At 43.4% G+C, this 14,164-nt stretch overlaps 1 protein-coding gene across 1 annotated transcript; it reads right to left on the bottom strand.

Moving 5' to 3' along the window:
- Positions 1 to 3,233: 3,233 nt before the first annotated feature.
- On the bottom strand, positions 3,234 to 4,163 carry LOC133764339 (olfactory receptor 4B1). The gene has a single exon (XM_062198007.1). The coding sequence runs from the start codon at positions 4,161 to 4,163 to the stop codon at positions 3,234 to 3,236; it is 930 nt and encodes a 309-aa protein (XP_062053991.1).
- Between the last annotated feature and the right edge of the window lie 10,001 nt (positions 4,164 to 14,164).

Below are 14,164 nucleotides of genomic sequence, written 5' to 3' on the forward strand. Positions count from 1 at the left end.
TTATGGAAAGATAGTTGTTCTCAGAAGTTTAATAACATGGATAGTAGGTTGTGAATGACAGGTAAATGAGAAGGATTAATGAATTTCAAAGCATGCACACTTAAAGTTTTAACAGGGTGAAATGTGCTCTCCACCAAGATGGTGTTCAGAAAGACTCTATAAGTGTGGATTTACCAAACACTGCACACTGACCTGAAGGGTGGTGTGCCTAGTTAGAGCCACAAAGAAGAGATAGCAAAGAGTGCTGCCTTAGAGATATAATAATAGTCGAATGATAGGGAAATACATACAAAACAATTACAGTCAAGCTGGTGGGATGATGAAATAATGTAAATGTGAAATGACCCTGGAAAGGAGTCACAGCTCAAGCCAAGAAGGTGAAAGATCAGAGAAGGCCTCATAACGGAGTAAAAATGTTTAGAATTTTGCCGTATGAAAGTGAAATATGTCAGAGAAAGTAGTATTTTATCATGGATTAATGACGGTCAAAAATGGCTGTAATATGTCCAGATATAGCCATGATGAACGGGGACAAAAAGGGGAGGTGAGGACAGTTCTTGGTTCCTGTGGTAGTCAGCTTTGCATTGCAGCAACAAAATACCAGACACACACCACTTTCTTAGGAAGAAGAAGTTTATTTAGTTCACAGACTTGGAGGTTAGGGCCATGATACCTTCATTGGTTCAGTCCTGATTAAGATCCCATCGTGAATGGCAGCTGGTGGAGCACACAGGGAAGGAGGATCACACAGCAAACCAGGAAGCACGTGATGAAGATGGGAGGAGCCAGGCTTGCTCATTGTATAACAATAACAATCCTCTCCAGAGAGCTCAAGGGGTCTCATAAGAATGGCTTCCCAAGAGAAACCCCACCCCCAACTGTGACATAAGGACCTCCTGCTAGGCCATACTTCTCAATACCACCACCCTGGAATCCATGCCTCAACTCATAATGAACCCATAGGAGATACTCAAACTATACCCAAACCCTAATAGTACCTTTGAAAAACGCTGGTCATGTCCAACCAGGTGAAGTTACAAAAGAAAGAAGCCCTACAGCCCTACAGGCTATAGCTTCCCTGTGATGTTTTATCCATCTGCTAGGGAAGCTGTCAGCATTATTCCACCCAATCCTCAAGAAAAGGAGGAAGGTGCAGTGGAGTGTAAACTCAACGCCAGCGTGTGTAACTGCAGATCCAGATATTTACCAAACAGTTCATGAACATGTTGGGCAGGGGGTGAGGTAGAGATTCTGAGAGTTGAAACCAACAACACAGACCATCTCATCTCCCTTCACCAAGCAACGCTAATAGGCATTAAATATATGAACACAGCATGGTCAATTATAATAAGATTTGGGAAACCAAAGTAGAAACTAACTCTTCCCTTCATTCTTTAACTTAGACCTAATCAGTATTTTCTAACAGTCTATTTTTCACAACTGGATAAGGCTAACAATGACCTTTTTTTTTTTTTTTGTGAAAATGTTTGATTTGATTTTCACTCTTTATAGACAGAATCAATGCCACTTTGATAAAAAAAAAATTTGTTTATTGATAATGTGCATTATGGGATAGCCCAAGCAGATAAGACTCTCTTTTATGCCAACGTATCACAAGAAGCAATATTGCTCCAGGGAAAGTTCAGGTAGTTATTATTAGATGGTCTATGGCACAAGATACCAAGACCAATCAGAAGAATAGAATTCCTGGCTACAATTTTAAAAGTCACATTGGTCCACATTGCAAGAGACAAACAGGTTGATATCCTTAATCTCTGATAGTTCCTCTGGTTGGTTCCTTTTTTAATCAAATATGGGCTGTTATCATGAGGAAAGTTGAAAAAAGAAGGAAGAAAGGAAAGAAGGAAGGAAAAAAGGAAGGAAGGGGGCCGGGGGGAGGATCAACTTTAACCTACAACACATGGCAGTTGCTCTTAATTTCAGGCTTCAAGTTACCCAAACCCATGATATTGTCGACTCATAGAGCCAATCAATTTCCATAAGATTCAGCAAGAACATCCAACCTCTGTCCTAGAACATTATACCAGCACATTGGGAAGTCTTTGGTTGCTAAGAAGAATCACAATAGCAGCAGCATTAAGTATTTGTTTCTACCAATCTGGAATTTCCCACCAAAACAAAAACCCACTTGAAGAACAGAGAACAGGGGCCAGCTCTGCGGTGTAGTGGATAAAGCCACCACCTGCAGTGCCAGCATCCCATATGGGCACCGGTTCGAGTCCTGGCTGATCCACTTCTGATCCAGCTCTCTGCTATGGCCTTGGAAGGCAGTGGAGGATGGCCCAAGTCCTTGGGCCCCTGCACCCATGTGGGAAGACCTGGAGGAAGCTCCTGGCTCCTGGTTTCAGATCGGCGCAGCTCCATCCATTGAAGCCAACTGGAGAGTGAACCAGCAGAAAGAAGACCTCTCTCTCTGTCTCTGCCTCTCTGTGAAATTCTGACTTTCAAATAAATAAGTAAATAAATCTTAAAAAAAAAAAAAAAAAAAAACAGGGCCAGAGCCGCGGCTCACTAGGCTAATCCTCCGCCTGTGGCGCCGGCACCCTGAGTTCTAGTGCCGGTTGGGGCGCCGGATTCTGTCCCGGTTGCTCCTCTTCCAGTCCAGCTCTCTGCTGTGGCCCGGGAGGGCAGTGGAGGATGGCCCAGGTCCTTGGGCCCTGCACCTGCATGGGAGACCAGGAGAAGCACCTGGCTCCTGCCATCGGATCGGTGCAATGTGCCGGCTGTAGCATCCACTTGAGGGGTGAAAAAGGAAGACCTTTCTCTCTGTCTCTCTCTCTCTCACACTGTCTAACTCTGCCTGTCAAAAAAAAAAAAAAAACAGAGAACAACAAAACAGTTTTTTAAAATCATGTTCCAGGGGCCAGTGCTGTGGCATAATAAGTAATGCTGCCACCTGCAGTGCCGGCATCCCACATGGACACTGGTTCAAGTCTTAGCTGCTCCTCTTCCAATCCAGCTCTCTGCTATGCCCTGAGAAAGCAAAAGAAGTTGGCCCTGCACCTGAGTGGGAGACCCAGAAGAAACTTCTGGCTCCTGGGTTTGGATCAGCCCAGCTCCAGCTGTTTGGGGCCATTTGAGGTGAACCAGCAGATGGAAGACACCCCCACCTCCACCTTTCTCTCTGCCTCTGCCTCTGTAACTCTGCCTACCAAATAAATAAATAAATATTTTTAAAAAAAAAATCATGTCCCACATGCTGAGCTCTCCTTTCACTCCACCCCTGCATGCTCCGTTTTGCCACACAACCTCCTCACAGCAGTTTTGACCTCTGCATTTCTGAGTGTGTAGATGATGGGGTTCAGCATGGGGGTGATGACCGTGTAGAACACAGCCACCAGTTTGTCCTCAGTGAAGGAGGAGGAGGGCCGCATGTAGAGGAAGATGGCAGGTCCAAAGAACAGGACGACCACGGTGATGTGAGAGGCACAGGTGGAGAGGGCTTTGCGCCTGCCCTCTGCAGAATGCTTCCTCAAGTTGAACAGGATGACAACATAGGAAGACACCAAGATGAGGAAGGAGCACAGAGCAATTAACCCACTGTTGGCCAATACAATAACCCCTTCCACAAAGGTGTCGGCACAGGCAAGTTTGAATAGTGGCTGGAGGTCACAGAAGTAGTGGTCAATCACATTGGGACCACAGAAGGGCAACTGAATGGTAATAAGAATCTGAATTATGGAGTGAATGAAGCCCCCCAGCCAGGAACCAGCTACCAGAATATGACACAGTTGGCGGCTCATGATGTTTATGTAACGAAGAGGCTTGCAGATGGCCACGTAGCGGTCATAGGCCATCACCACAAGCAGAAGGATCTCAGCAACTCCGAAGAAGTGGAAGAAGAATATCTGGGCCAGACAGCCCTGCAGGGAGACGGTTTTGATCTTGGCGAGTAAGTCAATGAGGAATTTAGGGACAGTCGTTGACGAGTAGCTGATCTCCACCAAGGACAGGAAGCCGAGAAAGAAGTACATGGGGGAACGCAGACTCTTACTGATGCTGACCAATACAACAATGAGGCCATTGCCCACTACCGTGGCCAGGTACACAGGAAGAAACAACAGAAAACATACTCTCTGCACATCTGGGTCCTGGAAAAGGCCAGTGAGAATCAATTCAGTCACATTATTTGTCCTGGCCATGGATTCAGCTGAAGTGTGCTCTATGCTGGGTGGTGTAGGCCTGCAATAAAACAAACAATGCTTGTAACACCAATTCATCTCCTGTGTAGCTGTTTACGGAGGAAGCCACAAGCACTCATCATTCATTTCACCAATATGTACTCATGCAGCATTAAAAATTAGCAATCTCGGCCGGCACTGCAGCTCACTTGGCTAATCCTCCGCCTGCAGTGCCAGCACCCCGGGTTCTAGTCCCGGTCAGGGCATCGGATTCTGTCCCAGTTGCTCCTCTTCCAGGCCAGCTCTCTGCTGTGGCCCTGGAAGGCAGTGGAAGATGGCCCAAGTGCTTGGGCCCTGCACCCCATGGGAGACCAGGAGGAAGCACCTGGCTCCTGGCTTCGGATCGGCGCAGCACCAGCCGTAGCGGCCATTTGGGGGGTGAACCAACGGAAGGAAGACCTTTCTCTCTGTCTCTCTCTCTCTCTCACTGTCTAACTCTGCCTGTCAAAAAAAAAAATTAGCAATCTAACACTTAATGTTATTGTAATTAATTTAAGTATTATAAAAATAAGGCTTGGGCAACAATTATTTTGCAGAACCAGTCTGTCTTTCAATTGAGGAATATAATTACCAGGAAATATGCTTAATTAGTGGAGCCATTTAAGTGAATAGCCATTTGTGTATTATCTTCATTGCATTTTCTTTTTTTTCTGCTTTTTACATTTTTTATTTATATAAAGGGAACAAATTTCACATATCTAACATATATACAGTTTTAAGAGTGTGATGATACTTCTCACCCAACCCACCCTCCCTTAATCCCACCCTCCTTCCTCCTTCTTTTCTTATTTTTCTTTTAATTTTTACAATGACGTGTTCTCAGTTTTCTTTATAATCACAAGTTTTTCATAGTGCTGCCCTTTCGAGAATCCTCTGACAATTCTGCCCCTGTATTCCTTGTTAACCTCATCTGTGCCTCAGGGGACGCCTTGGTCCATCTTCTGTTGCTGTCCCTAAATGCCACAGTCTGGGCAATTTATAAAAAAAGACTTTTTATTTACCTCACCGTTGTGGAAGCTGGGCCATCCAAGAGCATTGCTCTGGCCTCTGCTCAGCATCTGATGAGGGCCCTCCTGCCAGGCCACGGCATGGCGAAGGCATCAGACGTGCACACAGAGCAAGCATGCCAGAGAGAGCCTGCTTTTACAACAAAGCCACGTTCTGAATAACCCGTTATTCCGCCAGTGGATTAATCCATTCATGAGAACAGAGCTCTTATGACCCAAATGAACATCAAGATTTGGGGATTCAATTGCCCCCCCATGAATTCAAGAAAAAAAAAAAAACCCAAGCCATTTCAAGGGATTATCTATCTCCTCACTGATAATTCTTCCTTCCCAAAAGGTCCCCTGTACTATTTTCTTTCCTGTATTGAATTATCAGTCCTGGGGGCAGTTGTTTCTCTCAAGAGTTAAACCACCACTTGGAATACCTGCATGCCATCCTGGAATGCCTGGGTCGCCCTCCTGGTTCTTCTCTCTACTCCACCTTCCCAATAAAGCAGCAGGACCTGGCCCAAGTAGTTGGATCCCTACCATTCATGTGCAAGACATGGATTGAGTTCTGGCTCCAGCCTAGCTGGGTCAGGAATTTGGGGAGTGAGCCAGCAAATGGAAGAGATAGTGTTTGCTTGCTCTCTCTCAAATAAAGGAAATAGATTAAAATGTTTTAAAACTACTAAGTTTTTGCAAGTCTTCAACAGACTTAAGTTGAATTCCTTCACCAGTCTTGCAGCTTCAGTAAGCATGTTTATATGACAAACGTTCAAACACTCTGGGGAGAATTCACCTTATGAGTTTTCATCATTCCACTATTCCTTTCCCACTTTCCATTACTCAAACTACTGACAGATCCTGAACTTGACTCGTCCCTGAGGGCAGTATTGTTGTTGCCAGTGAGATTGTGCCACCAGGGTAGCACAATCACTAGCAACAGGACACTAGCAAAGGATACAATCACTAGCAAAGGACATGATGACAAGAATGATGAACTTTCTCTAAATTACTTCCCTGCAACAAATACTTACCTAGAACCATATACATATCTAAAGACCCAGCAGATCACACAGAAGAAATATGTATCACAACACAACCCACAAGCTAACAATATCCTGTGATTCAGAACAATACTCTCAGATTAGAGTGCCCCACTGGGAATTTTTCTACTACATTTGATCCATGAAAAATAAGGAAGAAAAGATATGAACACTTTCGTTCTCTGCTATAAAATTTATTTCCATTGTTTTCCCCCTTATCTTTGATTAAATACTGAAATTGCAAGAAATATACTTTTAACGATTTCCATATACACCCTGGACACCTAGGATAGAACCAACAATGAACTCAGACATCTGGGGCTGGCACTGTAGAGGCTGGTTCAACTTACACCTGCAACACCAGCATCTCATATGGACTTCAGTGTGATACCAGCTGCTCCACTTCCAATCCAGCTCCCCGCTAAGGCACCTGGGAAAGCAGCAGAAGATGGCCTAAGTCTTTGGGCCCCTGCACCCATGTGGGAGACCCAGAAGCAGCTCCTGGCTCCTGGCTTCAGCCTGCCCAGCCCTGGCTGTTGCTGGCTGTTGCAGACATTTGGGGAGTGAAACAACTTAAGGAAGATATCTCTCTTTCTCTCTGTTTCTCTCTCTCTAGCTTTGCCTTTCAAATAAATAAATAAATCTTTTAAAAAAAAAAAAGATAAAGGCTTGGGGGTGAGGGGGTGAGTATCTCCTCCCCGTTGCTGATGTTTCCTGCCGTGTGCAGAGACACAGACTAACACGGCACTTCCAGCCCTCCCTGCCACGGGGAAGGCGGGGGGGACCTGGAAGGAGAAATCAGGCAGACACAGGTGGGCACTGCCCTCTCCTCCCCGTCTCACAGCACAATTTCTGCTCCATCACAGGGGCAGCCTCTGTCTCTGCAGCCTTAGAGACGGGGCAGGACGTGGGGCAGAGCTGATGCCATCATGACTGCATGTGTGTGTTTGCCTTGTTCAAGGGCTCAGTCTGGGGAAGGCCATTTCTAAAGCCACCTTATCCACCACCATTTTTATCAAGAACAAAGACAATGTCCTACCCCCACTCCAATGCCTTATTTCTAAATTAATTCAGCATTTGTATAGGAAAGGGATATATTAAGCTTTCATAAACCCACAAAAGATGTCTCCCTCAGTAGGTTTGTAAAAGGGAAAAAAGATTGTAAACAACCTAAACATCCATCAAAGCAGAAATAAGACTTTCTACCTACTCAGAGCCACAGCCATTTCATTTCTTGGGGAGAAGATCTACTATGGGACAAGAAGAGGGGGATATACAAGTGAAGGGCTCAGCCATTCCTGAGTGCAGAAGCCGCTTACCTGAGATACCAAGGTTTTAAAAGACAGCAGGTGTAGCAGAAAAATTATGCTAAAACTCACAGAACAAGCAGCGTGGCTAAACTATTCATTGGATGCCCTTTCCGCTGGGGGCAGAAGTGTGGGTACCAGGCACCTGGAGTCATCAGGAATACCTCAGAAGATGAAGATTATGAGGCTCCTCATGAATCACGTTTGACCACATCCACACTCGGGAGCCAGGAAACAAGGATTTGCACAAAAGTTATGGGTGCAGTTCAGGGGACAAGGCTATGATGCCCCAGGAGACCCACAGGTCAATATGATGTGGAAAATACTGCGATGAGACCATGGCCTTCCCAGCTGTGCAGCTTGGGCTTTGATTGGCTCCAAGTTTCTCTTTCGTCTCCTAACTGTAGTCCATTCCCACATCCCATTCATTTGGCCAGCAAGCCATCTCTTCTCTGTGCCCTTTCATATCCATGCTTGCTGCCATGCCCTGCTCACATGCTGTCAGCTGATGCCTACGTGACTGAAACCTCCTGGTCTCAGACTGTCCACCCCATCCACCCTGCACACTGCAGTGAGATAACTGCTTCCTACACCCACGTATCCTCAGATCTCTCTGCTGCTAGGAATCACCAGGGCAACACTGAATTCCTCCGGCTCATTTTTAAAGATGTGCATGGTCTGCATCTCTAAAGCGTCCCACACACTTCCCCCAACAGCTTCCAGCTCATCTTTTCTACAGTCAGGGTTCTGTCCCCACCTCATAAGCCCAGTCTGCTCGTTCCCACTGCAGAGCCCTCATTCACCTGAAGTGATCTGTCCTGGACACTTCCAAGCCTGCCCACCTTCCAAGCCCATTTCCTCCCCTGTTTGTTCCATTAACATTGCTTTTATTACCCCGACCCCTATGTACCTTTGTTCTCTGAAAATTGGAAAAATAATATCTTCATCTTCCATAAACACAAATCTGGCAGTGTTATTTCTCTACGTAAAGTCTGCCGACACCTCCTCTTTGCTCACAGCATGAATTCTAATATTCTTAGCATGGAGTTCAGGCCCTCCTGAAACTGGTTATTGCACTTCTCTTGTCCATCCCTAAATGAACACTAGGTAGCTATTTCCTGAATGAAGGTACTCTTTCCCTTTTTGGCTTACTATCCCTTCTTTCTAGATTGCACTACTACAAAAATAATGTACTCTCTCTTGTATTTATGAGTTTATCATACTTTTATAGCAATTAATGCATTGTTTTATAATTACAGCCACTGTGTCTATATATTCTACTCACTAATATACAGTTCCAGTTTTCAAAATTATGTCTAATGTTTTCCTTAAGTCTTAATTATTAATTGCAAATTTGGTTTATAGGAATAGCTGCATTTCAATACTACCTACTATAAGCTACATACTTTATTATAAGTGTTTTATATATAAATTAATTAATTCATTTCTTAGAACAAACCTGTGATGTGAGTGTAATTATTATCTCCTCTTTATTCCATGTGAGAAAAGAGAAATGCAGATAAGTAAATAAATCTGCCTATGACTACACAGCAATGAAGCCATGATCTGAAACCAGGCAGCCTACCCACAATTCTGTGTTCTGGAACCACTACCCTATATCATATGTAGGTGCATAACACAACACATAGGTGAAGAGTTAAAGTTAAATAACCCCTTTGTTTAGAAGTTGATTGTGAGTGTATTTGCCCAAACACATGCCTCTTATCTGAGTTTAAGTTCAATCTAATTTTTGATCCATTACATAAATTAAGTAAAACATGCTAGGACCAATTGGACACTCACTCACAGATAAGAGGAAAAATATGTAGGGTCCAGTTCTTCCAGGCTCCATCCCCAAGGAGAGGAATATCTTGCCTTCAGAAAATGCCCTATTTTTCTTTTCTTTCATCTCTTTCTTTTCTGGGTTCATTCCCCTCCTTGCCACACCTGCTCACACATTCTCACTGTCTCTCGTATTTACCTGGTAATATATGCCCCTCTCTGCCGCATCCAGCACATAGGAAGGTGCAGTAGCCAGTTTATGAAAACCTGAATCAGCCTATGAGGATGTAGCTTTTGCATCAGCTAAGCTTCTAGACTCTGGACCAGGGCACAGTGATAGACTACAGGAAAGGATTAGAGAGACAACTCTAAGGCAGCCTTCTCATGCCTAAATGACTAATCTCAGAGAGAAGTAATGGAACCTCTGACCCAATCAAACACTCCTATCTGGTAATTCCCAAGTGGTACTACACAGAATTCCAAAACGTGTAAAGGACTTTAAAATCACCAAATTTTGTGCTATGGATATCATAACACAATAAAAAAAAACTATTACTTCAACACAATAAATTTACCAGACCCAGCCATCTCATTTTACAAATGCATACATGAGGTTCAAAGATAAATACCAGCTTCCCCCCCATCTTGTGACTGCTTAGAAACTTTGCGCCTTATTTCTATCATATTACCCACCTTTAGATCAAAAGAGCTGGTGTGGTTTTCCTCTACCTTGGAACAAAAACTGAACCACATGGATGTCAAATACACCCGGTGTCTCCCATTCAGCGTGAAGTTAGCCATCTGATAGAACAGGTTCTCTGGCTTGGGAAAACTGGGATATGATGGAGCACTGGATTCCTCTCTGGGAACCCAGCTCCTTGAACAAGCAAGGTCCCTGGGCTAATAGTACCTGCTCAGCTGATTTCTCACTGAATATCCCCAATGAACAAAGTCCTAAGCCATTCTGGGAGAAGTGTTGAAAAAAGGTGGAAAGATTTTACCTCCACTTACGGATGATGTGACAGAAAATGACAGAAGTTAATTGATTTCCCGAGGCAATACTCTAGCTATTTGCTAGGTAACTAACTCAGAAATCTGTGCTCTTTCAACATTGGGGTTCCTTCTGACGGTACTAGATGGTGGATCCTATTGATTGCACCTTGTCCCCAAAAACAAATCACCAATGATTCTGGGAGCTTTCAGAAGACAAAGTAGATGATGTCTAAAATAAAGCACCAAACAGGGAAAATACAGGAGATCCATATCAGGACTAATATTTGAGTGCCTCATAGCACAGAAATACACAAAAATCATAGGTAGCAGCAAACCTAGAGAATTTAAGATCCTATTCTGATGTAGAAAATCTGCCAACCACTCAAAGAGTTGTGATTAAATGCTGAGGTCCCTGAACTATTTAAAATAATTAAGCCACACACTATAATCAAGGGACCAGCTTCGCCATGGAATTTCTTTTCCCTAGAGTGAAACTTTTCCAAATAAACTATGACCTGAGGAAATTTTCAAAATCTGTTTCAATCGGTGAGGCATTCGGCGTCCACGCCAGGCGTGAGGGGTTTGAGACGGGAAGATGCAGAACGGGCCGGTCCCGCCCCTAGTCCGACCCTTTTGAGAGCGCACTTCCCTCTCCCTGGGAGCGTTTGCCGCCGGCCGCCACTCCGGGTTAAAAAAAAAAAAAAAATCTGTTTCAATCATGTTAATGAGATTTCCTTAAAGTTGTACTTGACAGTAAGGACGTAAAAGGAAAATATCTAAAGGAAGATGTTAAGAAAGTTCTTCCTGGATTTGACTACTGAGAATAAGTATATGAGTGAAGAGAGGAGAAAAACAGGAATGGGTAGGGAGCCAGGACACCAGAGCACCAGTTTCAGTTCAGTGTGGATTAACTAATTACAGCCACTCCATGTCACCTCACCACTTCGCACTCTTCCCTATCTCCACCTTTGTACAAAATGATAGTCTACATTATCTTCATTGCACCTACCAACTCTTATATTCATGTATTCATGTATGATATTCAAAAATAAAATCACATATTCTTCCTGTCTCTCCATCAATGATGACAGAAACCATAATCATGCATTCTGGTGAGAATTTTCTCTAAAAGAGCTGCCATTCATCCTTTCTCTCATCTACTCATTCATCAGCCTTGAGTCCTGTTCCATGCCATGCGCTCTTCTAGGTGCTGGAGATTTGGCAATGAAAAAACAAAGTCTGTAGATTTATGCAGGTTCTGGCCTTCCTATCTCTCCAAGACACAATGCAGATCAAGCAAGACAACAAATAAATAAACAATATAAGAATCGTAGGGCAATAAGTCCTGTGAAGAAAATTAAACAGATTAAGAGGGGTGGGAGTTTAGCCTAGAGATTATGACCCTGGTTAAGCTACCCACATGCCATGTCTGAGTACCTGAGTTCCAGACCTGGCTTTGGCTCCTGACTCCAACTTCCTGCAAAGTAGAACCATGGAGGGAGTGGTGATGGTTCAAGTAGTTGGGCTCCTGCCCTCCACATGTGAGCCCTGAATGGACATTCTAGACATTTGTGGATATTGTGCATAGATCTCTCTCTCTCTCTCTCTCTCTCTCTCTCCCTCCCTCGTGTGTATGTGTGTTTGCCTCTCAAAACAGTAATGTTCAAACACACAATAAGAACCTCAGTGAATTCTGATGGACATTATTTTACATAAGTTGATAAGTAAAGACTACCACTTGGCAGATGTCTGCATGCTGTCTTGCGACAGTTTTTCACCTGCTCAGTCACCATGTGGCTAAGGCTACCAAGTGTCTTTATCACGCATTAGCAAAGTTAAATAATTTCATCATAACAGAAAGTGCTATTGGCACCACTGATCTAGAACACGGGAGCTTCAGGCAACAGAGTGTTTACCTGGAATGTGAACCCAATGAAGCTAGGGGGCTTCTGAGTCTCCTATACCATTGTGTCCCTAACACTTGGAATGTTTATCACACAGTACATGCTCAAAAGTTTTCTTGAGGGGCTGGCATTGTGGCTTAGTGGGTAAAGCTGCCACCTGCAGTACCAGCATCCCATATGGGCACCAGTTCAAGTCCCAGCTTCTTCACTTCTGATCCAGCTCTCTGCTGTAGCCCGGGAAAGCAGTGGAAGATGGCCCAAGTACTTGGGCTCCTGCACCTGCATGGGAGACCCAGAGGAAGCTCTTGGCTCCTGACTTCGGATCCGTGCAGCTCTGTCCGTTGCAGCCATCTGGGGAGTGAATCAGCAGATGGAAGACCGACCTCTCTCTCTCTCTGCCTCTGCTTCTCTGTAACTCTGCCCTTTCAAATAAATAAGTAACTCTTTAAAAAAAAAAAAGAAGTTTTGTTGAATAAATTATTAAATGCACCTAAAAGCCAAGAAAGTGGCAAGTAAAGTTAATTATACTACAATTAGAAACTGTGGTATTGCCATGTCTTTACAAATACATCTATTAAATATTTTTTGTTCCATGGGAAATTGTGGAAAATGTGTGAGTCTCTAATGCAATCCTTGCACCTACTCTCCCTCACTCTTCAGGGACAGAACAGAAACCTGAGTTTTAGCTCCACACACTGCCACCCCCAATCAAAGTACACTTTCCAGCTTCCCTTGCAGTTAAGAACGGCCATGTGACTAATTTTTATCAAAGAAGATGAATGTGATATCCCATGTGGCACTGTTGGAAAATCTCCTACAGAGGAAACATACTTGTTGATGCTCTTCCTTTCTCTCTCCCTACCTCCTGAAATACAAACAAAATTCTAGAGCTGTGTTGTACAATATTGCATCCACTCTTTAAATGTAAATGTTAAAATTCAATATGATTAAAAACACAGTATGCATTGTATATATTTATTGAAATATCACACTCTACCCTGTAAATGTGTACATTTATTAAGTGTTAACCAAAAAGTTTTAAATGTTTAAGGAGATAGAAATAATAATTTCCCTGATTTGAACATACATTGAATACATATCAAATGATCATACTGTTTCCCACAAATATATGTAACTAAAATGGTCAGTTGTTTAAAAATAAAATAAAATTCAGTTCCTAGGTCTCATGAGCCACATTTCAAGTGCTCAGGAGGCACCACCATATTGTACTGAACAGATGTAAGTATCTCCATCAGTATGGACATTCTACCTCTGCATGCTGTAGTTCCAACTCATTAAGTCAATCTTTGAAGTCCCACTGTTTGCAGTCCAGTACACATATCTAAAAAGGATACAAATAATTGATGGAAAAGGACACAAAATTATTTATGTAGAGTATTTGCTTCCCCTATAAATTTTCAATTCGAAAGATTACATCATACATATTATCTAAAAAGGAATTTTTCAATGTGACCAAACAGTACGTGCTTTCCCATGTTAAGTGCTGTTACAACTTCTGAGGATTGAGAAGACATCTTTGCATTTTCACAACATTCTCTGTCTCTAAAACAAGGGGGAAAACTCTTTCCTTTCATTTTTCTGTGCTTTTACCAGTGAGACCAGAACAAAGTGAGTAATTAGCTCTCAATAGACCCACCAAGACTCCACAATCAGTAGGTGAACTAACCCTTGAGAATTTTGACATTTCCATTAGAGTAGCTGTCACCCGCCTGGGCAGTATCCATCTGCTGCGAATTCATCAATGATGAACTCATCATTGGTGATGATCCAAAGCTCTCAGGTAGGAAACCAGACATGCACATCAGTAAGAGACTCCTTCCTATCAGAGCCTGCACCTTGAGGTCCTAACCAAATCTAGTACAAGCAAAGTGCTGAGAGAAAGGGAGGGCACTTCCACTCTGTTTAAAATCCTATACCAGA

This window comes from Lepus europaeus, chromosome 7, assembly GCF_033115175.1.
Source record: "Lepus europaeus isolate LE1 chromosome 7, mLepTim1.pri, whole genome shotgun sequence".
Classification (NCBI taxonomy): Eukaryota; Metazoa; Chordata; class Mammalia; order Lagomorpha; family Leporidae; genus Lepus; species Lepus europaeus.